Source organism: Watersipora subatra, chromosome 5, assembly GCF_963576615.1.
Source record: "Watersipora subatra chromosome 5, tzWatSuba1.1, whole genome shotgun sequence".
Classification (NCBI taxonomy): Eukaryota; Metazoa; Bryozoa; class Gymnolaemata; order Cheilostomatida; family Watersiporidae; genus Watersipora; species Watersipora subatra.
Genome location: NC_088712.1, coordinates 20,934,994 through 20,962,348, shown reverse-complemented (window position 1 = coordinate 20,962,348; position 27,355 = coordinate 20,934,994). Strand labels below are relative to the sequence as shown.

The window sequence follows — 27,355 nt, the reverse complement described above, 5'->3', positions numbered from 1 at the left end:
ATGTGATTACAAGCTGTTAAAAGCTCAAAAACGAACAGCTCATCGCAACCATCAGGGAGACGCCGTAGGTTGGAATTCCTTTATTCCGACGATGTACTCAACTCAAAGTGATTATTGTTTTGACAACTAATGATACCACGCGAATTAGAGGCCAATAAAAGGCTCCATATAAAACGCCTCCTACCACTAGTTTATGACGAACACTTCGGGTTCTACTGAAAAGCCCGTATCAAATATAGATGCTCGCTACTTTACAGTTTCGTTTTAGCCTGGTCTAATCATCTAGTAGTAATCTGATCATGTTACCCATACTTCCTGCCAAATGGCACAAACAAATTCTGCAGCATTTTTTGAATATTACAAGCGACCAACAGGCTCCTCATGTTTATCAGAGGACGATATGATTCCTTCGAGCTAAGGTTAAAAAATTAAAAAAAAAATTTAGGCTAGGTTTTGAGATATCAGTGCTCAAAGTGACAGCATCACAATGATGATAAAATACACGCTTAATGACAATAGACATAGTTTTATTGAATGCGTGAAATGTATTTGTGAAAATATTTCGACGAATGAGGCTGCATAAAAGTGTAAACAGAAGCCATCGTGTTCAACTACGTCCCATTTGAGCTGTTTTGGAAAGGGATTCTAATCTATGGCAGTTTCGTGATGGCGGCGATTAACTGTTCGTTTTGAGCTTTTAAGAGCTTGTAATTACATTTCCACATATTTTGCACCTACAACACAATGGGGTAAGAAGTGGTGAACCTTTTGATACCAAATAACTGTAATGTGAATTTTGTTGCAAGTCAACCTTTCACCAATTTCAAGTTACATTTATTAAACCGGTACTAATTTTATGTGACTATTGTTGATATTATAACTTTAATGTAGGTACACATTGATAGCAAAATTGAAAATGTATATTTTAAAAACGATGTTTTAAACAGCTGCAGAACTTAGGCAGAATGCCAATCAACTGAATATGTCAGATATCATTGTGTCACGGTTCTTTGCTATAAATAGATATTGTAAAATCTGAAACAAATGCTTAGGTCAGAGTTTTGCCAAATCTTCAGAAAATTCTAGAAGATTCTAGAACTACAGTATTCCGTAAACAAGTGTTCTTGGAAGGAGTTCAACAATTCCGAGTTTGATATATTTTTTAGCTTATCAACCTTCATATGAGGACAAAAACAGCAGTCGGGGAAAATCATTAGTCACTTTATAGCCAAAATGTTAAAAAACTTGTATAACGCAGATTTGCAAAACGTGATAAACATTTTTTGCTTATCTGCATTTACAGATATGCGTTTACATGACATGATAAACATTTTTGCTGGCTTCGGCTTAGATATTTTTTCTTTAAAATGAAAACAAAATGTGCTGTCTAACGTAGTGTCAGCTCACAGCAGTGCTGACGGTAGCCAGTGTTCATTCAGTAGGGTCAGAGGTCAGGAATTGAATCTAAGTTTGGATACTCTAACTGGAAAGAATTTGCATGAGATATAAAACTACCAGCCTCTCTCCAAAGTCTTCACTTTATCTTAATAAGTAACAGATGAGCTTCCCTTGTTCTTGCTAAAAACTTTTGTTGTTTTACCAACTAAAGGAGAGCTAAGGCTAATGCTTTACAGCAGCAATAACTTTTCCATTTTCTTTTTTCATGAAAAATTAAATTTAGAATGGTCACTTTTGTTTTACCATTGGTACAGTAAGTTTACATGTAGATGCCATCAACTATGCATTGTTTTCTGTAATAATATACAACCAAAATGATTAGTTATATAGAAAAGCTTCTTCAATCTATATATATATATTTTTCAAAGTACAGTATGTGTGTATGTGGATATATCTGTGTGTCATTCCGGCTATAGATCTTAAAATATCTAGATCTAGCACTGTTGACCATTACGGTTGATCGTTACGTTAATAATTGTTAAGCTGGCTCAAAATGCGAGTATTGTTTTAGTGAAGATCTAACATTCCAGGTGAGTTACTAAAATTATTACTTGAGCAATGCCGGGCAACGCCGGGAGGCACAGCTAGTAAACACTGTAAACTACAAAATGGGTGTTATAGCTTTTTATGATCGATTATGACATTCCCATGGAGTACACAAATTTGATAACAAAGAAAATAATCGGCCACTCAACAGAAATTATACAGAAATACTTGTTTTAGTGCATTTTGAACTTTTTTAGATTCAGCCCAAACATGATTAAATGTTGTAGTAAGACAACTTCCATTTTAAAACCATTCACTTATGTTTATTATTGTTGTTTCGTATTCTTAATGTTTTGTTTCCAGTAGTAGACAACTGCCACTGCAATCCAACTCGTCTCTCATATCAACCCAATTGTAACAGAAGTTGTCTTTGCTTGTTTCTGGTAGGTGGAGGGTATGACATCATCTCTAGGCTCCACCTCTATGTGCAGCAGTAATGAATATTATTCCTTACCTACTGCTTCATGCCCAGCTTCTCCCCACACCATAGACTCGATACCCAATTCAGCCACTAAAGATGAAATTACCTTAGCCCCACGCCGGCATCAATCTTACGATGACTTTGGGGCTCTACTAGGCAAGCAGCGTAACAACAAAATCTTCCCATTGCGTTCAATCTCTCACCCTTCTACACCCACAAAAAACAGAAATAATACAGACCACCCACGACAAACTTGCCTGCTAGGTGGTGCAAATGAGAATAAACTACCATTAACATGGGATGACACTCTCAACAGTTTGCTGAATATCCGAGGTGACAGCCAAGGCAGGTTCTTAGAGAATGGCATTGAACAAACTTTGTTAGAGACGAATATAAGCATGGAAAAGTTAGAAAGAAAAACTAGTTTTGCCTCTCTCACCGGAGAGGAAGAGCAAGAGCATATATTTGACAGTGGAGAGCAGTTTGGAGAATTACTGCCAGTTCCTACATCAACGTCGTGAGTAGCCAACTCTTCACTCAATTGAGTTCTTTGCTCCCTGAGTTATAATGTCTCTGTCATACAATTTTTTGCTTTCTGATGATGAACACGATGTTTTTACGCCCTAGCTATATGACACTTTTTCGCCATACGATATCAACAGAAGGTTTTTTGAAATTAAAATTTGACAGTCGGTATGATGAATACGCCGGAATAACAAAAATGACGATAGGCTATTTGCTGAGATCCCTCCCACAACGCCTGAAAGAGATATGCTTGCTCTCTCAGTTCAGCGTTATTTGTTATAAGTTACAGTGAAAACGAAACCGAAAACAGATAGGTGATAAAATATTAGACGATGACAAATCTAGTTAAGTTCAGTAAAACACATACTAAAACTTAGCCTTTGGTACATGTATGTGTTTAGTAAGCTAAATTCTTTTAATTTAAATTAAAAGTTTATTTTATATCTCTGTCTTGATGAACTCTCTACAGTACGTACTGCTATAGTAAATTGTAATGTTTCATTTTGTTTCGTAACCACTAAATACACTAAAGTTTCTGTAGGTAACTATAATTACTAAGGTTAACATATTATTTTGTTACTAATTATTAATACCTATATAAAGTTTTTGTGATTTTTACCAGGAAGTGTTACATCAGATAATTGCTATGGGTTTTTTTATGATAATCAGAATGTTGAGCTAATCTTGGCAGAATTCCAAAAACTCAGTACATGTTCAGAGTTGTCTTTTCACCAACATAGACATTTCTATATTGGAGAAAATGTGTTCTATATTTCAACCAACATTTCTCACCAAGCCTTAGATTTAGAGTATCAATTCAACTCTGCATTCACAGGCAGCTAATAATATTCCTGGCTGACCTTCCTACCACAATGCTAAATAGGCTCTTGTAATAAAGTATCTAGTAGATCTGCTATCTAAAATCAAAACAATAATAAACTTGAAGAAATTATCAGATGAAGATTTCAGACAAATATGTGATAGATAAATTTTAAATAACTTAATGCTCATTGAGCATGTGCTTTTCTTAATACCCTTTGTGGCAGCTGTTCTTGCAGAGTCGCCTCCTCCTAGCAGCTTCTCTCTCCCCTTTTTTCTCTCTCTCCCATCTGTCTTCTCACTCTTTTGTTTTTTTTTTTGTTTCTGCTTTCTCTCTCTCCGTCTCTTCCTATCTCTCCGTCTCTCCTCCTCTCCCCCTCTCCTCCTCTCCCCCTCTCTCCCTCTCCCCCTCTCCTCTCCCTCTCTCCCTTTCTCCCCTCTCTCATACTGTCCCTCACTCCCTCACTCCCTCACTCCCTCACTCCCTCACTCCCTCACTCCCTCACTCCCTCTCTCCCTCTCTCCCTCTCTCCCTCTCCCCCTTTCTTCCCTCTCACCAACAACTTCCTTTATGCATTGAATAAAATTATTTGTACAATACATAGTGACTGCTAATGATGTATTTTAGGCTTCAGGCCTTTTAAAATTATAACATGTTTCTAATTTCTCTCCCATCTTGCACTTTTTATCCGTAAGGTACGGCCACACATAATGATTTTTTAGTTGGTTCTGACCAAAATTATGAAATGAACGAAAAACACAGAATTATTCAACCGAAATTCACAGAATATTTTGCATGCACACTGAAATCGTTGCCAAAACGCTTTGAATTGGCTAAACAAATTATTAGCCCGCATGATTCTAGCAGGTTGTGCAATTAATACAGTCCGAAGCATATAACGCGACACACAAGAAAATACTAACACAATTTGCCATAGTAAATACGATGCAACTGACTTGATTGCGCTAAAGATGGCAACTCTTTTTACAACGGCACTTTTGCTGCCAAAAAAGAAATTGCTATTATTAAGAGAAAAATTTTGTAGCCAGTGTCTAAACGATAAAGAATCAACAACAGCGCGCAACCTAGGCAGTTGCGTCATAAGTACTATGTCGAATTGCGCTGGCACTTTTATTGTTTGTCGGAATACGTGTCTTGGACTATATAAACTGTAAAAGCTGCTAGAATCATGGTCACCCATAATTTGTTTAGCCAATTCAAAGCGTTTCGTCGACGATTTCAGTGTGCATGCGCAGCTCAGACAATTTTGTGAATTTCGGCCAAATGATTCTGTGTTTTTCGTTCATTTCGTGATTTCGGTCAGAACCAACGAAAAAATTGTTATGTGTGGCCATACCTTTAGACTTGTACGGCATCTATTATTCCGAGCAACTAAACTAGAGAAATTCGTACCAAGTTCTTGTGACTTCTGTGATTAGGATTTCAGGACTCCTCAGTTACCACCCGCAATGTTGCTAAAGATCTCTAGCCACTGAAAGGATAGCACCCCAACGCTATTGTTATTTACATTACATTGAAACACTCAACTCTGCTTCAAGTGCACACTTTATCTTCTCTAACTTTCCAGACTCTTCAAAGTAATACTCTTAGCTAAGGAACTGCTTTGTCCCTCTACAGGTAGCCAATCTAGGCAGGCGAAGAGCGGGCACAGACAGCCAAATTTTAATCCTAATACAGTAGGCGCTCCTACAATGCATACTTCCTTTAATGCAAATTCCACTTAATGTAAAGAAGTTGTGTAAAGTTTTTGCTTCGTAGTACACAAAAAAGTTCTATGTCACGCAAAGCGTCAATTTGGTTAAAGTTGTCAAAATTGATTTGAACGATGAGAATCTCTAAGTTAGAATCGTTTTCTCTTTTGCTATGTTTGAGAGAAAAACCAGTATTTAAGGGTATCTCTATTGTATATACGCTAGTACTCTGGTAATCTAGTGCCCCATGAGAAATCATCAAGTGTGTCAATGAACAATAAGTACCTTTACAATTATTTAGAAATACCACAAACCGGGTCGATTGGTGCAGGTGTTAGACTCAGTTAGAGTGTCCTGTCTATGAAACTGAATGACATGAGTTAGCGGTTCCTTAAAAGTATTATTTCATCATAACTTTTAACTGTGGCTTCAGACAGACAGACAAACAAACAGACAGACTCATGCGGCAGTATTGTTTTTACAGTTTTTTTCAGCTATCAGAACTAGTCTCACAATCTTTACTATAGTAAGAGCTGTATTCGTCTGTCTGTCCATCTGTCGGTCTGTGTGTTTGTCCATCTGTACGTCTCTACATCTTTCTGTTTGTTGGTCTGTCCGTCTGTCTGATGCCATACTTACTGGTTAGAAAAAAGACTGCTTTCAAGAGATTTGAACTCGTAACTTTCATCTTGGGGGATTGCCGATTTAACGCCTGCACTAATCAACCACTCTAGGGCAACTTGGAATAATTGTGCACATACTTACGCTCTGCGAAGGTACTTGTCTATATATATAAATCTCAATGTTTGTCTGTCCATCCGTCTGTCCAATTAAAGCAATAAAATTTTGAGAATGAAAAATTTGCTACTCACTGGATTTGAACTTAGGAATTTATCCAATACACTATGCTGTACAAATGACTAGACTAAGGAATAACTTGTGAACATACTTATTACACCTACCAATCTGTCATGGCTTCACACTTAACACTTCAGCTAGCGGTATATGTAGAGCCATTTATGAGGAAAAAGGCTTAAACCCACATGTCCAACAAAACTAATGCAATCAGTATAGATTTGTAGTAGGCTTTGCAGCTGGTATGAACTATATAGAAATAAACACAATACATAAACATAAACGCATAACACAGAAATAAACAAAACTGAAGTCTAAAAGTTAGAATGGTAAATGTTTTCTATGTTGGATAAAAATAGATTTTTTGTGCAAAAACCTTTTTATTACAAGTGCAACACTGGACATTCATCTAGTCTTTAATATAATAATTACTGTAATAAGATCTGTGTTCATGCATCCATCTGTCCAAAGTCATGGTTGCAAGTTGAAAAACAGATTGCATTGTGTGAGCCTTGAACTCACAATATTCAGCTTGGTAGACTGCCACTCTAAAGCTGCGTTCACACCAGTCGATTTCAGGCCAATTTTCTGCTCAATTTTCTCAATTATAGGATGTCTCAACTATTATAGCAATGGTTGGTAGTTGAAACATATACATTATGTTAGCAAATGATCGTCCCTCTATAGTTATCCATTATTAATGATGAACTGAGCAGAGCAAAATAATCAGTAAACTCAATGTCCACGAAAAATATTGTAGGAAACAATCAACAAAATGCAAAGCATGACTCACTAAAAATATATCAGCTAAAGTTATCTAACCCTGCAATTAAAACTTGGCAAAATCGTCTGCTCTCGGTCCACACTTTGCCTCGTGTGAACAAAAAAAATCTGACTGGCAGCTCCCATAAAATCGTTCAGAGATCGACCACATAAACTCGGTGTGCAAATCTGCTGTTGTGAACGCAGCTTAACACCTACACCAGTCAACCGCCCCAATGTTATTATTACACTAGAATAATTGTACACATACCTATTCTCTGAGCTTTATTGTCACACCTGACAATCTCTTATGGCATACTAGTACCATCAGGGTACTAGTTGAAATCATGAATGAATGAATGAATGAATGAATGAATGATTTTTCTAGTTGTTTCCGATTCCTTTAAACTAGTACTGAAGTTTTCCAAAGGCAAAGACTTAAACTAAAGTTACTGTTCTCAACTTCATTGCAGCCAGTAGTTTGGTCTACGAAGATGTTAGTCAGCAACCTTGAAATCTAGTTATCTAATGGACCCTAATACCCCGATGACGAGCTAACTCTGGAAATGTCTTCAGACGATTTTGGTTAAATAAAGCAGCTGCTACCAATCTAAAATTAAAACCGACAGCTCTTAAAATCTTTTCCTGACATGTTCAGATAAAACTTTAGCTGCGGTCAGACGGTCCATGCGAGACACTAGTAGCTCTCAACCTCTCTGTAGAAACTCATTCTATGGTGTTTTTCCAATTACATTGATTGATAAATCTTTGAAAATACCGAGCATGATTCACAAGATGTTTTGATAAAGCGTTTGTTTGGGCTTGTCTGGATCCTTCCCTATATCTACTGTGGAATTACTGAGGCTTGACTACATCTGATTGGCTCATGCAGATGCCTCTGTGAGCTATCACATGCACAACTTTCTCTGGTAGTTAGGTTCTGCCCAGTGTGGTTCTAGTGTGGTTCTCGTGGGGTATGAGTGGTAAAGCTGACAGCACTCTCTAGGTGACAACCATCAGCAGGTGAGTTCTTCTTGTTAGCCTAGTTGAATTGGCAAAAAGTGAAAAGCTTAGACAAGTAGTTAATAGTTTTTTTATAGGTCATGTGCAAACAATGATTTCTAATAATTAATGAAATAAGCATTATATAATAAAAATAACTAAACATTTTTACACTATGTTTCCATGACGCGCATAACTCGCGTCATGTGGGTTTAGAGTTGTGTGCAATAATCTGCGAATTAAGTGTTTCTGGAAAGACTCGCATGATATACAGATTCACTCCGATGCCTTATTGAAAAAAGGTAAGGAATTGTATGCAACAAGTCAATAATTAGCGACTTGAATAATATGTAACTCGATCGAGAAAAACGGTGAAAGTATTTGAAATGTTTAAAAATGAATAGCTGGTGCGGTATTTTAATGCGCAAAACTTGCAAGTGCTGGTTCCATTATTCGCAAGCAAGATAGATTCGATGATATTTTGCGAACTTGAGGATTTATGTCGTTTTCATAATGCGGCTAACTTGCGGATTGATTGAAATTTGCGCATTATGCGCGTCATGGAAACAGTGATAATAATAATAATAACGATAATAATGTAATAATTGCAAGAAAACTAAACTACATTAGTGCTTTAACTTTGCTGTAATCCGTGAACAACAGAAAATAGTTCTATAAAAGAAGCCCTAAGTGTTACATGGAATAGCCTTATTTCCTTGGCTCTGTAGAAGTCAAGTTTCTCTGTATGCACTATTCCTATTTTGAGCGATGAATTTTATGTTACCATTAAGCCATTAAATACTGAACTTCACTTGCAAGAAAGGTCATTTGTGTAGTGCTTTGGACTGCGGATCGAGACCTAGAAACATAATTTCTTTTTTATCAAAACAGGGCTTTACCTAATTTTCAATTAGGCATGCAAGACATTTTATCATGTAATGGGAGGCAATAGAGATTGTGGTAATCTTGTGCAGCAAAACTCTAGCGACGCTAGGTTTGGCGGCTTCTGTTTGCATAAAGCTGCATCGCTACAAATCGCATAAAACAGTTCGCTTACGACTCTTCGTGAAAGTTGAACAGCGCTAAACTCTTGCGTTGACCGCTGGTAACTACTGGCGATACTCGGCGATACTCAACATGCAGGTTCACCTTTCACAGCTGATAGTCAGTGCTTGCAGTGATAGTCAGTGCGTATATGGGAACCAGGCTTAAGTGATTGCAGTAACACCTCTTTAAACACAAATGTGTAAGTTGGAATGCACCTCACTTATTTTACCCTAGTGAGCTATGACGGATGATTTGTTTACCTTTGCCTTGCACCAACAGAATTTCTGTTGCAATTGCCAATAGCAATAAAGGGAAAATGCTTGGTATGTTTTGTCTTTCACAAATGTATTATTAGAAAGACCAAATATGCTCAAACTAAATAATCGCTGCTTAACGCAAATACATGAGATGTTTTTAATGGAGGGAACAGCAATTGAAAACTGATATTGGAAAATACACCGCGACAAACCATTTCAAGGCTGTTATAATCTGCTGACGGTTTTACCCACAATTCACTATCTCATTGATAATTTTAAACCGTATAATCAGCTAGTGTAAACACAACCTGCAGAATGTGGGTTTTAATGCTCATGGTGCTGCGTGCCTCACTCTGTAAAAAGCACCTGCCAAGATTGTCAAAAGGTTGAGCCACATGCAAGCACTTGTTGTGCGCTGGCAGCTCTTTACTATTTCTATTATTGAATATTACTGCACCAAGACAAGCTGTTTAGCCCATTTGATCAATTCATTTTTAATACGTCAGATGCTGTCTAACCTGCTGCCCTCATCATGTCTGCGTGCATCTTCTGGTAAATTACTTATGCTGTCTCACGCCATCTGACAGGCTGCACTTTTAATGTCTCTTATACACTTTCAACTTTATGCGGTATTTCTACTCTAGCAAAGGAAATATTTGACAATCAAAACACCAGTTCAATATGGGATGGGCAAAGCTGCAATAAATTACCATATTGCAGTGCCGTGTCATTCAATACGACTTGCTTTGGAAGCTTTTAGAATTATACTGCATTATGCAATGAACTGCAAACAAGAACAGTGTAATTTGCTTGAAATTCTTGCTCTAACACCAATAGAATTTAAGATGATTATTTGCAAGTGAGATGTGAGTCATGGCGATGAAAAATCTTACTGTGAAAACGACATCAATGTCTTTTATTGGTTTCGTGGGCAAACACCGTTTATATTGTTTTGTAATATTATGTATTAAATATTTATTTAATATGTATTCATTTCAATGTTATTAATTAATAACAATTAACGATATGAAATGATTATCTGAGGGTGCATTGCGTTGTGCTAAAAGCTAAAGAAAATGAAAATGCTATCCTACTGAAAATGGACGAAGAACAAATGAGTCAACGTACTACTCCACATTTTTAGCGAAAATCGTAAAATTTCTCTGATCCTACAAGGGTCAATGATGTTTTGACTGATCGGTAATAATAATTCAGATGATGGTAGTGATGTAAACACTGAAGACTTTGAATGCAATGAAAAAAGTTATAGTTGGAATAGCTCTGACGATGATAAGGGAACAGACATAACAACGCGGTGCGCGGACTGTGGCGCTGATCTCTGCCGAAGGTTGTTGTAACGCCTACATGTGCCTGAATAGATGTTTATCAAAAAATAACTTGCTAATACAACTTAGGGTGTCCTGGTGGCCTAGTGGTAGCGCCTTTGAATATCAAACATGGGGGTTGAGGGTTCGAGTCCTGCTTAAAGCCAATCTGACAAAAAGCTCTGAGCAAGCTAACAACCCTAAATGCTAGGTCTAAGCCATAACTTGGAGGCTCCATGTACTACACTGAGAGTGTGGGAGACATTAAAGATCCACCTTTGTCCTTCGCACATTGGGCAAGTGAAATGGTACCTGGCTCTGTCAGACTGGACGTGTTGCAAAGGCATCTGACAGATCAATCTGAACGGGTAGTTACTGAGAGCTGGATCATCTCTTCTCTAGAATGCATTGCTAAGATGCAAGACTTTGTTGATTTCTGACAGACTGCAAGCCACTGAAATGCACACTACCACATACAACTTAATTTGAGCCAAGCGACGTATGTTCATATAATATCCATTTTATTAAATTTTAACCAAAAACTAGTTTTGGGTGTTTTTGGACGAATTTGAACCCAATAAAGGGTTAAATTGTAGATTATATATCACAAACGGCAAGCGAAATACTATAAAAACAATCGCTGTCTGCTATTGAACTTATTTAAATATTTAAATTATATTTTCAAACTAATCGAAACTCAACAATAAAGTTATTAGATAAAACTTGTGGTAGGACAACTTGTGTGGTCTTTGATGATATCTGGTTCATATCAATAAACATGATAGTGCTCAGGTTACCAATAAAAGAGCTATTGTACCATTGTGGCCAATGTCATCAACCAGCAAAGTACAGAAGAAAACAAAAGAAAAGATAGGAAGCAAACAGAAATCATTGGCACATTTGAGATACAGATTTAATGCAGGTCAACTTTCACAAACTTCAAAAATAACTTTCATCGACACAAAATTTGTCATCCATAGAGTCATTTACACTGCTACATAGAGCACTATCTAAAGGGAGATAACTTCCAATTTTTCCTTTTGAGGCTACTTGGTAATCAGTAATTTGTTGGAGGCAAGGATTTGTGGTTGCTGAATCAGCGATGACTGCGGTTTGAACTCGTAGCATATTGCACAAGAAGTCAATGTGCGCTCTACCAGTCAGCCAATACAAGCGTCAGCTGAGTATTTCAAAATGTTTTGAAAATGCTGAAATACACAACCTACTTCCTGTTTTGGGTGCTTTTAGATTATCTATGAGTAGGTGTATGCATGTTAGGACTCCAGAATATAATAGGGTATCTGCCCAATCCCAATCAGCACTTGCCACGATAGCCGAGTTGGGCAAGCTAAGCTGACAGTGGATAAGCTCATGCATGCCGCTGCATCAACGAATAAAAATTTCTGAATATTTTCATCTTTTCGAACTACAACAACCAAACTTGACCTACAACAATTGTGCTCGGTGTTTACGAAAACATGTTTGTCGAATTTGCTTACAAGCTAATGATAGATTAGTTGTCGAGCCGGTTGTTTATCGCTATAACAACTGATAGAAGATAACTCCAAGTTTGACCATTCGATGACTTATTGTGTACCCCATTTTACAATACAAACAACAATTTTTATTCTATGGCACCACCATTCTACATCTACCATTGTATTTTTCAGTTTATGAGCTTTCTGTTACTACATCCAACAATTCACTATCCCGACTTCTCTGCACTACTAGTAGATTACCAACTTTTAAAACGCCTCTGTTTAATTCCCACTCACTCAATAATTCCTGATTTCTGTCTTTTCGTTTTTATTGTTACGTACCCAAAAACATCATTTTGTTGGTGATATCAATGCCAATTAAAGATTTAGACATATATGTTATAAACATGATAATAAATTGCGTCTAGACTCCTGTGTTTATACGTCTGGATACAATGGCATATTTTCATATGTCACATATCTTTGTTAGTCAGCAAAAGGAAATGGAATTCTAAAAACCTACCGACATTTGAGCCACTGTTAAACCAAGTGAACTTTATGTATGAATAACTCTATTTATAAAATAGAGTTATTCTTATTGTTAACACCACAGAAAGGTATCTCATTTGTTTTACTGTTTCTTCTGCTGATGATGACCAGTAATTGCGATGATGTCTACAGACAGGAAATGACATACATGTGTTGAAAAACTTGTATGCTTCCCAAAGCATTACGGATGTTTGTACTAGCTTTTCACAATGGCTCTCATTAGGCCTCCAGTTTTTTCAGCCTTGACACTGCAGAGCACTTTGAATAATAGTAATTGCAATGACAACCATTGTATTGTATCATGTCACAGTAGGTAAGGAAGTTATTGCATTCCTTAAGGGACACAGTTCTATTGTTGTTGCCAGACTTCATTGTTCTTACCAACTAAGTTGGTATTATAAAAGGTTTCCATTCAAGTATTTAAAGCCAGCTTCAAAGGAACCAGGCAATAATGTTGAGTGGATTTTGATTAATGAAACCTATTTGGCTACATAATTGACCATTACCTTTTATATTTTCTCCCACAAAACCCTGTCTCTTGAGATTTCAGGCTGCAATCGGTTATGTATGACTCACAAGGTAGCCACTGTGTAGGACGGTTTTTGAAGTTTTATTAAGAGCATGTTTGAATACCCTCCACAATTCTAATTGGGTACCCCACACAATTGAAGAAGAATTCTCTTTCAATTGTGTATTTTGGTGTTCTTTATCACACTTTTAAAAAGCGCTGGACCCACACTGCTAGCTGATACAGCAGCAGGCATGAGCTGAGCCTGCCTAAGTCGGTTACCGTGGCGAGAACTGTCAAGATATAGGATAACAATTTGAACATCTTCTGTGCAACTCAATTGAATACACCTACGCACAGGGAGTCTAACAACTAGTCTAAAAGTAGTTTACGTATTTTAGCAGTCTTTATTACATTTTAAGTACTCAGTTGACTGACATTTGTTTTGGCCAAGTGGTAGAGCCGCGCATTGACTTCTTATGCAATATGTTACGAGTTCAAACCGCAGTCATTGCTGATTCAGGATCAGCAACCACAACTCTTCATCTCCAACAAATTCCTGATTGCAAAGCAGCCTCAGAATGAAAACCTAGAAGTTATCTCCCTCTAGATAGTTCTCTATATATAGTAGTGTAAACGACTATGGAATTTATGTGTTAATGAAAGAATTTCTTTAAAGTTTGTGAAAGTCAAACTGTTGTGTTGCATGGCTCACATGATGATCCATACAGTAAGCCTTGAGCCGTAGAGCTATTATCTGTAGACAGCAAGCATGCACCTCTATGACCTCACTAATGAAAAGCGTGGTCAAATGTCCTCACAAATGTGTAGTGCCTGTGCGGCTAAGAAATGTGTCAATGGATTTAGGGTGTTTTCGAACCTTCTATCTGTAGTGGTATGTATTAGGTAAATGTGAAGCGGTTACATTTCAATTGAGTATCCTTCAACACTTTAGGAGGGTTGCGGTAGTGTTTATCTCAATTTGGTAGGCAATATCACAGATGGACAGGGTTTGTTGACAGCAAATGAGTGTCTGTCTGGTGATTCATCATTCAAAGACGTGGCCCAACATATAAATGAGTATTTTAAGATATTTAGGCTACGATAACAAGGTCCTTGTTTATAACAAACACAATCGAGTAAGTTAAAAATGTGTTGTTGGTTTTAGCCTAGGGTCATTGCTGACAGTGACATAAAGAGGATAACTCCTAATTTATGTTTCAGTTTTTAAAATTCCAAGTTTATGTTAATACTAGCCAAATGCCCGGCATTGTGCTGGTGATAGAATTATTAACTAATACCTAAGCTAGACCTTTACTAAAATCTTTACTGAAGTAATTGGGCCAGTTTGACAATCGTTCTGCGTACAGATCAACAATGATAGTTGTTAACTCTCAGCAAGCGGTTGAAGTGTGAGTATCTTAACCAATTAACCAATCCTAGCTATTACTGTGTAGCCTAATAGTTAAGTTGGCCGCCTTTAGATCTGATGGTCTAGAGATCAAATCCACTACTGTGTAGATTTTTCATTGCTAGATTATAATTGCTAATTGGACACAGGGTTTAACAAAAAGGCAAACACTGAGATTTATATATACAGATTAAGGTCAGTTTTCTAAATTAGTTTTATGGACACTTTTAGGCATCACGTAGGGTCTTCATAATTGTCCGAGTCATACTCGCCAGCAGATTGCGGTTCAACATTGACACTGGCTTTCTCGAGACCTCTGACAATAGAGGTTGGCTTTACCTTAGCCCATGCTTCCATAATCTATCGGCATGAGCCGGTGGCACTTGTCTGCCTCCGCGTCCCTGTTTAAACTGAGCACAGTTTAAACTTGAGAGTTTAAACTTGTCTGCTTCGCACCGAACTTGTCTGCAGCACATCGGTAAAGCACGTCGTTTTATCGATGATATTTTAGGTAGTTTCTTAAACAAGCACGTAAATAGTTATTAGAATCACAGATCCGCTGTCTACTTAGCAGGATTTTCCGTTGCTTTAGCAAAAAGCGGTCTGTAGAGCGGTGACCGTAGTGTAGTTACCAAAAGGCGCACTGCACAACTGAGTCTGCACACATAGAACACCGTATAAAAATCACACAGTCAAATTTTTAGAGTTTTTTAGGCTTTTAAATGTGCTTTATGGCATGAAAAATACGGTATGTTATAAAACAAGCATTCAGCTATCCTAGCCATTAAAACATTAGTTTATTGAAAAATTTCAGGTTACGACTTTTAATGATGCGCTGCCACATTTAGCTTATCCACTCTCAATCAATGCACAAACTACCAAAGTTTTCCTGAAATTGTGGATGAGTAACATTTGGAATCTCAACACCTTCCTGCTCACTAATCAAATATTTAGAGAATCTAAATACACCTTATATCAAAGCTGAGAGGAGAGCATTATAATAGCCTGTAATATTCCCCCAAAGTGACAACACGCTGTTAGAGTGACAGTTGGCAGCAAGGGGCGAGAGTTATGCTGATCTACTTGAAGGGGTGTGAAAGTTAACGACCTTTTGACATGATTGAGCAGGTGATGAAATACTTTGACGCTTTTGATAGCTTTCTACCCTCCTCAAAATGTCTTTAACGACATTCTTGACTAATGAAATCTTGTGCTGCCGCGCTCGGCTGTCAGCAAAGAGTTAGCTAGCTGTGTGGGAGACGATACTATTAGAGTTTTTGGGTGGGATGAAAGCTGTCCTTCTATCTTGCATAACATCTGTCACAGGCAGCCAGTGGTTTTTCATTCAGCAGTGGTACGTGGGCTTACTGGTTGCATAATTAAATTTTTTATGTTTCTGATTTTCATGCTATTATATTTTTTGCTTCAGTCAATCAAACCTTGATATAAGAGCTGCCATAACTTTATCCTTGATCATAATAACACTATGCTACGTAAATTGGTGTGCCTTGTTTGAAGTATGCCGAATGTGCTGGTAAACGATTTTCCTCCGCAACAGCTGAGTTTGGCCTGTTGACCGGCTGATTCATAAATTATTTAGAAACACCCTTACCTCTATTGAACAATTGTAGCAAGTAGGGTTAACAACTCCATTTTAAATGTTTTCAGGCAACAGAGTCCTTGTAGCCTCTTCGCGTTAGCAACCAGCTGCCTTGGCAATGGCTTGACTTGCAAACATTCTGTCAATGATAGCCAGTTAATCCTCAACATACTACGTTCATTTGTTTCAATATCCGCGATCAATATCCGCGATCAATATCCGCAATCAATATCCGCGATCAATATCACAACGGATCACATTGCAGTTTGTTTAATTTTGTTATAAAGCTCAAAAACAAGGCTAAGTACCTTAAATAATCACAAGTAGCTTTAAAACAAATACAATATAGGTAGCTATGTAGAAACTAAGTTGTATGTAGAAACTAAGTTGTATGTAGAAACGAGGTTGTATATAGAAACTAAGTTGTATGTAGAGACTAAATTGTGTGTAAAAACTAAGTTGTATGTAGAAACTAAGTTGTATGTAGAAACTAAGTTGTATGTAGAAACTAAGTTGTATATAGAAACTAAGTTGTATATAGAAACTAAGTTATATGTAAAAACTAAGTTGTACGTATGTAGAAGCTAAGTTGCGTGTAGAAACTAAGTTGTATGTAGAAACGAAGTGGTATGTAAAAACTAAGTTGTATGTAGAAACTAAGTTGTATGTAGAAACTAAGTTGTATGTAAAAACTAAGTTGTATGTAGAAACTCAACAGATAAAATAATAATAATGATAAGTAAAAAGAGGCCTTTATTATTACTTTACCTTCAAGACTTGTGAACAGAAATGAAGGCTCGGCAATGAATAGATTTGGTGATAGATAGAGTAGTAGAAATATGCAGAATGACTTATACTAACCTACACCGGACATAAATTAACTTTGTACATATTTTTTTAGTTACTTTTATATATTGTTTTCAATTTTGAACCTGTTTTTGACTTTATCTTTTTGACAAATTTTGAACTTTTTGTGCTAAAAATAATTTCTCATAATTCCAAGTTTGTGTAAATATTGAGTTTAGGAATACGTTATAAGAACGTCTACTGCATATCAAATATATTTAAATACTAAATAAATGCCTGGCGTTGCACGGGTATTTAAAAACATAAGTGAACGTCGAATTCGACATTCGCTTATGTTTTCAAATAACATGTCGCCATTCAACACCTGACTTATGTCGAATGTCGTTCAAATGATTGTAAGCTGAGGGTTTTACTGTATTAATAACAAGTCTGATGTTAATCTTAGAATCGTAAGCTGAGGGGTTGACTGTATTAATAACAAATCTGATGTTAATCTTAGAATTGTAAGTTGAGGGGTTGACTGTACTAATAATGAGTTTAACATACTGGTCTTAGAATTGTAAGCTGAGGGTTTGACTGTACTAATTAGGAGTTTAACATACTGGTCTTAGAATTGTAAGCTGAGGGTTTGACTGTACTAATTAGGAGTTTAACATACTGGTCTTAGAATAGTAAGTTGAGGGGTTGACTGTACTAATAACAAGTCTGATGTTAATCTTAGAATTTGCACTTTCAAAAGCATAAGTGTCCCTATCGAGTAGATTTAAAAGGTGATATTGAAATTTTGTTTAATTTTAAGTTAAAAATTGATGAATATTAAGTTTTTGTTGCAAGTTATTTTAACTTGTAAATCTATTTCAAGCTAGTAACAAGCCAATGTTCTTGTAAAAGTTAGGACCTGCTCTCTAAATGCCTTCCGAAGAAGTTTAGTGAATGTATCGTAAATGTATTATGAGAAGCAATATCTAGCTGAAGCACAAAGTATGAAATTATTCATTGTCTATCTTTGTTCCAACCTACATGTAGATTAGAAAAACGAGCAGACAACTTTATATGTCATATTTCATTGTAAATCGCCGTACGAATGTCTCAGTCAGAATTTTAATATTATTTTTCATTAATTAAACAAGTTGTCAATTGTTATACCATGATATGACAACTCCTCTCATGATATGACAACTCCTCTCATGATATGACAACTCGATAAAGCTTCACGCTTTCCAAAAATCACCAGATTTGACATTGCGAATAGATGATTTTCAATATATTGCGGTATTATTATGCATAAAACTTGTGAAATTTTTGTTAATATTTTTATATTTCGACTTAGAAAAACTGTTTTGTGTTCGTAATAATTAACAACATTTATTTCATGAATGCCCGTTTACTTGGAAGGACATGGAATGATCTTATTATAAGATGAGAAAGCAGGTGCATTTCTAGTTCCAGTATCGCTTACCCTGAAAATCATCAGGTGCGAAATAAATTACCATTACATGATTATATCGTTAATACGATTGGCAAACAAATTTAATCTTTAAATCGTTTATCTTAGAAACCGCGAGCAAACAATTAAATCTCCATATTGAGAGGACATACCTCATCTACCTGATGAGAATAGAACCGATATGCAAACGTCAGCATAGTCATTTTCAAGGTTGTATAGAGGTTGCTGAAAGTTCTTTACGGCTTTTAAAAAAGAAACTCATCCCTATCAACATTGTAAAAAAATATCTAATTTTTTTGATTTGCAGCCTACGCAAGCATGATTTGGAAAGCTATTTGGAAAAAGATTTTACGCTTTTACCAAGCTTGCTGCGCATTAGGCTTTTACAACAGCTATAATACTTGTAGAATCAGCTTTGCCGGATACTTGCGATTTGATCTCACATATTCTTTTCCTTCTCAGAATTGTCAAGTAACACATAGCTCATAATCAACAATGTTGCTGCATAAATTATGTAGATCAGTGAGGCCTGATCACCTACCTCTCCGTACTTCCTGTCAGCTCAGCAAGATGTCCATCTGCTGCCAAACTGTGAAGGAGTGCTGGATGAAAGAAGGGTGTAAAGACGATCTGGAGGAGTGGCAGGAAACGCCTACCTTCAACTTGAAAGCGTTTTCTGGTGAAGAAGACTGTATGGAAGGTGAGCATAAATACTTCTATAGAGCTAAGGGCTTTTAACTTTTTGCGTATGACAAGTCGAGTAGTGCGGTTCAGCCCAGCATTTGTGTATGGCTAAGAGACGTGTGGTGCGGCTTTAGCAAGCTCAATAGGAAGCATTTTTGATTGGTGAGTAGTTGATTAACTATCCTATCATGTCTGTAATTAAATGAAAAAAGTCACGTTGAGCCAGTGGAAAACATGTTTAAACGCCACCCTAAGCAAAGTTTTTCTTCGGCAAATATTAAAATTTTAATGCAATTTTTCTTCGCAATGACCAGCTATGTCAGATGCACTATAGTTATCGAGGCTTTACGAATCATAGATCTGTGAAATTCTGATGACTTTCTATTTAGTAATAGTATACTAGCGACAGAGATTATTTTACTTATAACAGTAGTAATAATAATACTAATAACGACGTAACGCATAGTGATAGTGGTAATTGTTCTGACTTAGAGCATGTTCAAATTGTTACTATTGGTAGTAGAAGACACCGAAAAATAGTCTTATATTTATTTGTAAAGTATAAGCAGATTTGGTTATACTCCGAATAATTTCATATCAAAATCTTTTTAATAATCAGTGTGGTTCAATAATCAGTTATAACCACTCGTATGCGCCATTGTCAATTATTAGGCTTTACTAAATATTTAATCTTATCCTTGTGTAAAAATTAATTAGATAGAGAGAGAGAGTTGGAGTCGTTCACACTATATCACAATATGTTGGCGCGCATCCCAAAATACATCGATGATCGTTTGTGATTAAATTGTTCCCACTTTCAGTACCCCATCAGCGTTTTCATCGGCAAATACTGTTCACATTACACAATGCGGCAGCTGAAATGCTGATATACTAGTCCCGCAGCAACTATTATGTGATCCCCTACAGCCAATCATGATTGTCGAAGGGGTGAGTGTTGCACAGACTGTCATGAATGCTCGGTGAAATATCGGAAAAGTTGAACAGCTGCAATGTTTCTCGACGTAGCAGCGTTGCCTAGGCTTACGGTGCATATGGATGAAAAAAAATCGCGGAGAGGACAACCCTGACATACAGTGTGAACCAGAGGGTGGAATGATTAATTTTCACACTCACATGCAAGATCACTAATGTATTGTTTTGATTGTCATGAGACAACTTGCAGAGTTCAGCCGAGTCAATACTAATTGATGTGTCCCACCAGTCACTTTTATCCCTCAGCGCTGTAAAAGTTCCAAGTTCCAAGTTCCAAGTTCCATGTTCCAAGTTCCATGTACTAGGGTGACTTAACTCTATACACAGAGTGACAAAATGGTACAAAGATCAACCTAAAACATATTGAGAAAAAATTCTTCCATGTGCAATTTATTTTAATAAGAATGAGACTATTTTCCATAACACATCCTCATAAACGCCTACACTAGTTACAAGAAATGCTTCAGGCTGCCCCAACTAACAGATTTTTGGCTGAACCACTAATTACAACAATTTTACTTGGCATGAGCCAATAATAAAATTTCAAGTGATCTCCATGAAAGTTATAGCAAGATGATCTGCCTTTCGTGTAGCTCATCATAATAACATGAGGCATTTAATTCTACCAATGAAAATGACATAACGGCTGCAAGCAAAACTGCCTTTCAAACAATAGAGACTTGGAAGTGACCACCTTTTTGCTTGCTAGTAGTTTTCTTACTCGAGAGCATTTCGGCTTGGCCCAGGAACCTAACAGAATTTTTTTTTCTTTTATGGGAGGCACATTGGCTCTTCTCCTCCATCTAAGCTAACCATGCTTAGTAACAAGGCTAACTTACGCTATATCACCATATGTTAATCCCACAATACTGCACCGATTGTCTGTAATAACAATATTCACACTATCACAAACCCATCCGCGTTTACATCAGCAACTAGTCTGCGGGATAGTGTTTTCATTATACCATCTTGTCATGAAAATGTGAAAATACTAATCCCACAACAACTAACATAAAATAAAGTATAGATCGAGCACTCCACATCGGCCAATCACCATGGCCGAAGTGGTGCACATTGTTCAAATTCAAAAACGTTCAAAAATTAGTTAAAAAATGGCTGCAATCTTTCTTGATGTATCAGCGTCGCCTCGACGATGTAATAGGTTTATGGTGTATGTAGTCGACAAATAATCACCGAGCAGACAACTCTGTAATACCACGATATGGTGTGAGTCAGCCTTTGTAGATAGGATAAAACCTGTAGCATGCGAGGAAACAGCCATTTCAGCATTTAAAGCTAAACTTACACAGAGTTTTAGTATTTTTTATCATTGGAAATTGTTTTTGATGTTTGAGATGATTCGATGGCCAGGATGTTTCAAGATTAAATTGATAGAACTTGATTGCTGTTAAAACACTCAGAAGCAAAATGCATGCGAATGACATCACTAGTTGTTGTAGTTGATATCGGCTATTGCATTCAAGTGGCAGTGTTATGCGTCTCTATTCTGTCAGTCTCTTTGTAACTATAGACATCATAATTGCACTTTCACTTGATTTGAGCCTTTTAACTGCAATCAAGTTTTGTTGATTTTAATCTTGAAACATCCTGGTAGTCACATCACCTCAAACATCAAAAATCAAATCAAATCACCTCAAACATCAAAAACAATTGCAAATGATAGAAAAATACTGATACTTTCTGATAAAATCTGGTAGAACCTGTTAGGTAACAATGGATAATCACATGTACTGTCTGAATTGGCACTGCGTCAAAATATCTTGAAAGAATATTAATGATTTGATTGATACCCAATAGATGGTGTTGCTCTGCTCATATACAAAGAACAGACTAGCAAGCAAACGTCACTTCAAACGTATCCATTTACACCGAAATCTATTTTCTCTATCTGACTGTCTCTTCATCCCTGTCTGCTGGCACCATCATGATAGCTTGATTAACTTTTTGACACGTTGGAACAGGTGTTTTATTGAATGTAGGAGCCTGTATTTGGGAAACTGTGGTACTTATCATTTACCAAAGTTACGCAACAAAGACATTGGAGTTGTGGCATTTGTTGTAAGTTTCACTTTCAACAAATTGAATTACCAGAGTTTTGCAACAAAGAGATTGAAGTTGTGAAATTTGTTAAAAGTTTCACTTTCAACAAATTAAATGTAAAGATACAATCTTTGCAAGTTAAAATAACCAACTATTAAATTATAATGTTGCATCTACAAATTCTGCAAATATAAAAGCCAAAAACAGAGCCCTTCTACTATCATGGAAGCTATCTATAACATCACAGTGTTTGTCAGTACTAATCACCACCTTTCATCATTCCCTCAGTGTTGAAACATGCTGTGTATAAAATCAATTTTATGTCTTCATCCATGCAGTCACTTTGATTCTGTGAACTCCTATCGCTTTGTTGCGTGTCATACTAGCTAAGACAAACCGAAACTCATCGGCAAAGGAAGAATTTCAAACCTCAGCACTGGTCTTTTCAGCAAATAGTATTTAGCTTGTTCAAATACAGCATCTTGTCTGAAGAACTTTGTGAAGTTCTGTGATTAGTCAACAGGAGTGGGTGGGACGAATGATAAATAGTGATGCTGTTTAGACATAACCGCTATGAAAATAAAGATGAACTTACACAATATTTTATTAGATTTTATCAGAAAGTATCGGTATTTTTCATTATTTATGATTGTTTTTGATGTTTGAGATTGCCTTACTGCCAGGATGTTTTAAGATTAAAATCAACAAAACTTGATCACGGTTAAAATGCTCAGAAGTAAAACGCGTGCCGAGTTGACATCACTAGTAGCTATCGTTGATATAGTTGATATAAGGTATCCTTCGTTTTTTCGTGACGTCATTCTATCGTTTTCTGCCATCTTTATGGACAACTTTTATTGTTAAAACACGAAGCTTCTGCAATTATTGCAAACAATGCTTTTGTTTGCAAATTTTTTATTTTAGTATTAAAAAAACATCGAAAAATACTATTAATCAAGAGAATGACGATTGTTTTCTACAAAGATGGGGACTTTTTCGTGGACAAGCGCATGTGCCTACAGGGTGACGACGTCAAAAAAAACGATGGATTGTGTTTTAACTGTAGTGTTATACGTATTTATTCTGTCAGTCTCTTTGCAACTATAGACATCATAATCACACTTTTGCTTGATTTTAGTTGCATTTAAACTTTGTCAATTTCAATTTGAAATATCCTGGCATTCAGATCACTTCAAAAAACCAAAACAATCACAAATGATTAGAAAAATGCTGATAATTTCTGATACAATCGACTAAAATTTTGTAAAAGTTCATCTTTACGTAGAGTAAAAAGAATGCTAGCCTCAAAACTGAAAAGCCTGAATATTAGCCTTAGAGACACAGCACTTGTTACCGCCTTTCAGTAACAGTAGAGTCAAGTGTTTACCCCTGCTGTCAAATATGGTAGAGCTGGAAGCAGTAGGTATACACTATGTTTCCATGGTGCGCAGTACTGCGAAGCCAGCCCCCTCCGAAGTCGAGGGGATTGTACGTTTCCATACTGCGCAGTGGATTTCAGCAAATACCGCAAATTAGCCAGAGAAGAGAAATTGTATAAATCGAATCGCCTGATGGAGAAATAGAAATGATCACGGATACCGAACGTCATAAACGGTCTTTTTATGATTCTGTCGTCATTATACTTTTATTTACAATACACATTCACAAGGTTTTACAAATCTTAACACACTTTTTACATAGTATTATATTTTTAATAAGTATTTTTAAGTAATATATTATTTAAACGTTAATTTAGGACTTGCCACCTATTTTTCGAAAAGTGTTGGCATCGATAACAAAGTCCAGGAAAGTAATCACCTCATCATCGTCGTGAATGCAGATCATAATTAAATTTAGGTGAAAGAAGATCGAAAGAATAGTAAAAAAACAAGATTAGCAGGACAACCTTTGTACTAGTTTATGGCTCTCGAAGAATCCGTCTCCGCGACATTACAGCTATGCGCAGCCACTGCGCAGTCGCTGTTTCCTTGCTGCGAATTTGCACTGGCTTCGCACTGATCAGTGCGCAGTGATTTCAGTGCGAAGACGCTGTTTCCATGATTCGGAGATAGCGCAACTCCGAAGCACTGCGCATCATGGAAACATAGTGATACACAACATCAATTTTACTTATGCAAATATTCCACTAGTGCTTCTGAAAGCACCGGATGAGAGGAATAGTTGCACTGTGGAGGTCAGAGGCTACAGGCAGCCTTGTCAGTAACTGTTTTCTTGTGGTTATGACAAGATTTTTAAGGAATGCTAAAAATGCAGCGATTTCTATGGCAGCCATTAACCTCCAAACTCGTGTCATTGAATAATCTAAAAAACAGTTTATTGGATACACTAAAGACCATTACATAAAGAATATAAAATACCTCAAATCTATGCATGCTGCTGGAATGGATTTGAACACCTTAATATTGTTCAATAATCAAATTGTATCTTCAATCTGCCTGACCATCCATTACATTTCTACTTCCTTCTAAAACACCACTACACCTTTTACCAGACACCAATATCTTGCCGATTTAAATTATAGAACAGTGTTTTGCAAAAGAGAGCTTTTTCTTTTAATGCACATAATTTACTTTACTATCTTTTGTTTTTTGTTTGTCTAATTTGTTTAAAACAAAACTGACCAGTGATAGTAAAGTTCATATCTACGTATCTATATATCTGTATATCTATATATCTAAATATCTAAATACCTATATATCTGTATATCTATATATCTAAATATCTAAATATCTAAATATCTAAATACCTATATATCTATATATCTGTATATCTATATATCTATATATCTGTATATCTATATATCTATATATCTATATATCTGTATATCTATATATCTATATATCTAAATACCTATATATCTATATATCTATATATCTATATATCTATATATCTGTATATCTGTATATCTATATATCTATATATCTAAATATCTAAATATCTAAATACCTATATATCTATATATCTATATATCTATATATCTGTATATCTATATATCTGTATATCTATAATCTAAATACCTAATATCTATATATCTATATATCTGTATATCTGTATATCTATATATCTGTATATCTATATATCTATATATCTGTATATCTATAATCTAAATACCTAATATCTAAATATCTAAATATCTATATATCTGTATATCTGTATATCTATATATCTGTATATCTATATCTCGATATACCTATATACCTTTATATCTATATATCTATTTATATATCCATCTATCTAAATCTGTAGTATTGAGGCAGAATGTATTTGGGTGACAGAAAGGAAACTATGCACATAGTTTAACACGCAGTCTCGCATTTGTTTCAGACTTCCTAATGATGTCTAAAATTGAACGCCTGTTATATGTATTGTAGATCACTGTTGCAATGATGTCTACAATTCAGCACCTGAGCAATTATGTTTCGACTCTGCCCAGTCCTTTTCAGGTATGTTCTGCCAAATGTTTACATTAGTGTTGCCATGGTAACCGACTTATGTGATCGGCTCTCGACTGCAGCTGCTTTTGTTGTTCTAGGACATCCGTATGACAGTCTTAGTCTGAAGTCTTTTATACTGATGCAGCTTTAGCACTTCTATTTTAAAAGCTTTGTAATTCCTTGTAACTAGCTGCCACCCTCCTTGTGACTAACTGTCACCCTCCTTGTGACTAGCTGCCACCTTCCTCGTGACTAGCTGTCACCCTCCTTGTGACTAACTGTCACCTTCCTTGTGACTAACTGTCACCTTCCTTGTGACTAACTGTCACCTTCCTTGTGACTAGCGCCTACCTTCCTTGTGGCTAAAAAGAATATTTACTCTAATAAAAGATGGTTTTACCAGATTAAGCAGATATCATAGCAAATTAATTCTATATGTATAGGGTTCATCACTGCATGCAACTTGGGAATGTGGAACTTCCCACAGTACCATCTAACGTCAACCGTCCTAAAATTCCTTTGACATTTTATGTTGTGTGTTCAATAATTTATTACTGTTCTTCCAGCATGCATAATTTTATGTTACTATTCTTTTAATTTTGATCATAGTCTAGTTTTGCCTTGAATCTATCTATCTTGCTATTTTATGTATCTGCTCTTTATACCCTCTGAATGTCTTTTTTTCTAGGTTCAGGCCTTCTATCATGGCTTTCTTTAAAACTAGAAGCAGCCAGATCTGTGCCATTGAAGAATGATGAAATTATTCAGTTTCTATGCACTCAACTGATCAACTTGAGAGTCCTACAAAAAGTGCAAACTATACCACACCGAGATAGGTCTAATTGCCACTCTTCAAAGTTTCAGGTGGGCGGGGTTTGCGTTACATAAATTTGTCTGTCTGTTTAACTAAAACCTAAACGGATTTTTCTGCAAATTGTTCACTTGGGTTTGATTATTTACTTTCATGCTTTATTGACACCTTTTGTGGGAATCGCCATTCATTCGAAAACGTAATTTTAGGCGGGTTTTCATACAACCAAAGCAGGTCTTATGCAAAAAAGATCATAAATCTTTGATGACTGTGATACAAAAGCCAAAGAAGATTCACAACGTAATAAATATTTTGTTTGCATGTTTTTGATTTATGCTAACAAAAAACTTTTTATGTTTATATCAAATATCTTAGTGTTTATTAGTTTTATGTCTTTAAATTATAATTTATGCAAAAATAATTTTTGTTAACTAAACTTATACAAATGAAATTGATAAAAATTATCACATTTTATATGAGGTAAAACCAAAATGTCGCCTACAGCAGTTGTGTTACTTGATGATATAATTTATATTTTCTAAAAATAGTTTTCATAAAATAGATTTTTAAAAATATAAGCTAAGTAAAATAATCATCTGTAGAGTCAAATAATTAAACGCAAACCTTGGTAAATGCATTCCTTAATTCAATCTTCAAGTCTGCCGATTTATAACTTGGAGACCAGTTTAACTGTGAGTAGCTACTGTGATTTCCGTTACACTAAAACAGAATGTATCTACTGCAATTTGACCGACATTACAATGATTCAATTATAAAAAAATGGATACTTGTGATATTTTATCTATAATTTCAGCACTATA

The 27,355-nt window shown here is 36.0% G+C and overlaps 1 protein-coding gene across 1 annotated transcript in view; it reads left to right on the top strand.

Annotated features, from left to right (window-relative positions):
* LOC137397194 (uncharacterized) overlaps positions 1-27,355 on the top strand; it is a 60,609-nt gene that overhangs the window by 13,323 nt on the left and 19,931 nt on the right. Inside the window, exons 8-11 of the mRNA XM_068083482.1 lie at positions 2,392-2,942; positions 19,049-19,230; positions 25,661-25,732; positions 26,412-26,587. Coding sequence (XP_067939583.1) covers positions 2,392-2,942; positions 19,049-19,230; positions 25,661-25,732; positions 26,412-26,587 — 981 coding nt within the window. The remainder of the gene's footprint in view (positions 1-2,391; positions 2,943-19,048; positions 19,231-25,660; positions 25,733-26,411; positions 26,588-27,355) is intronic.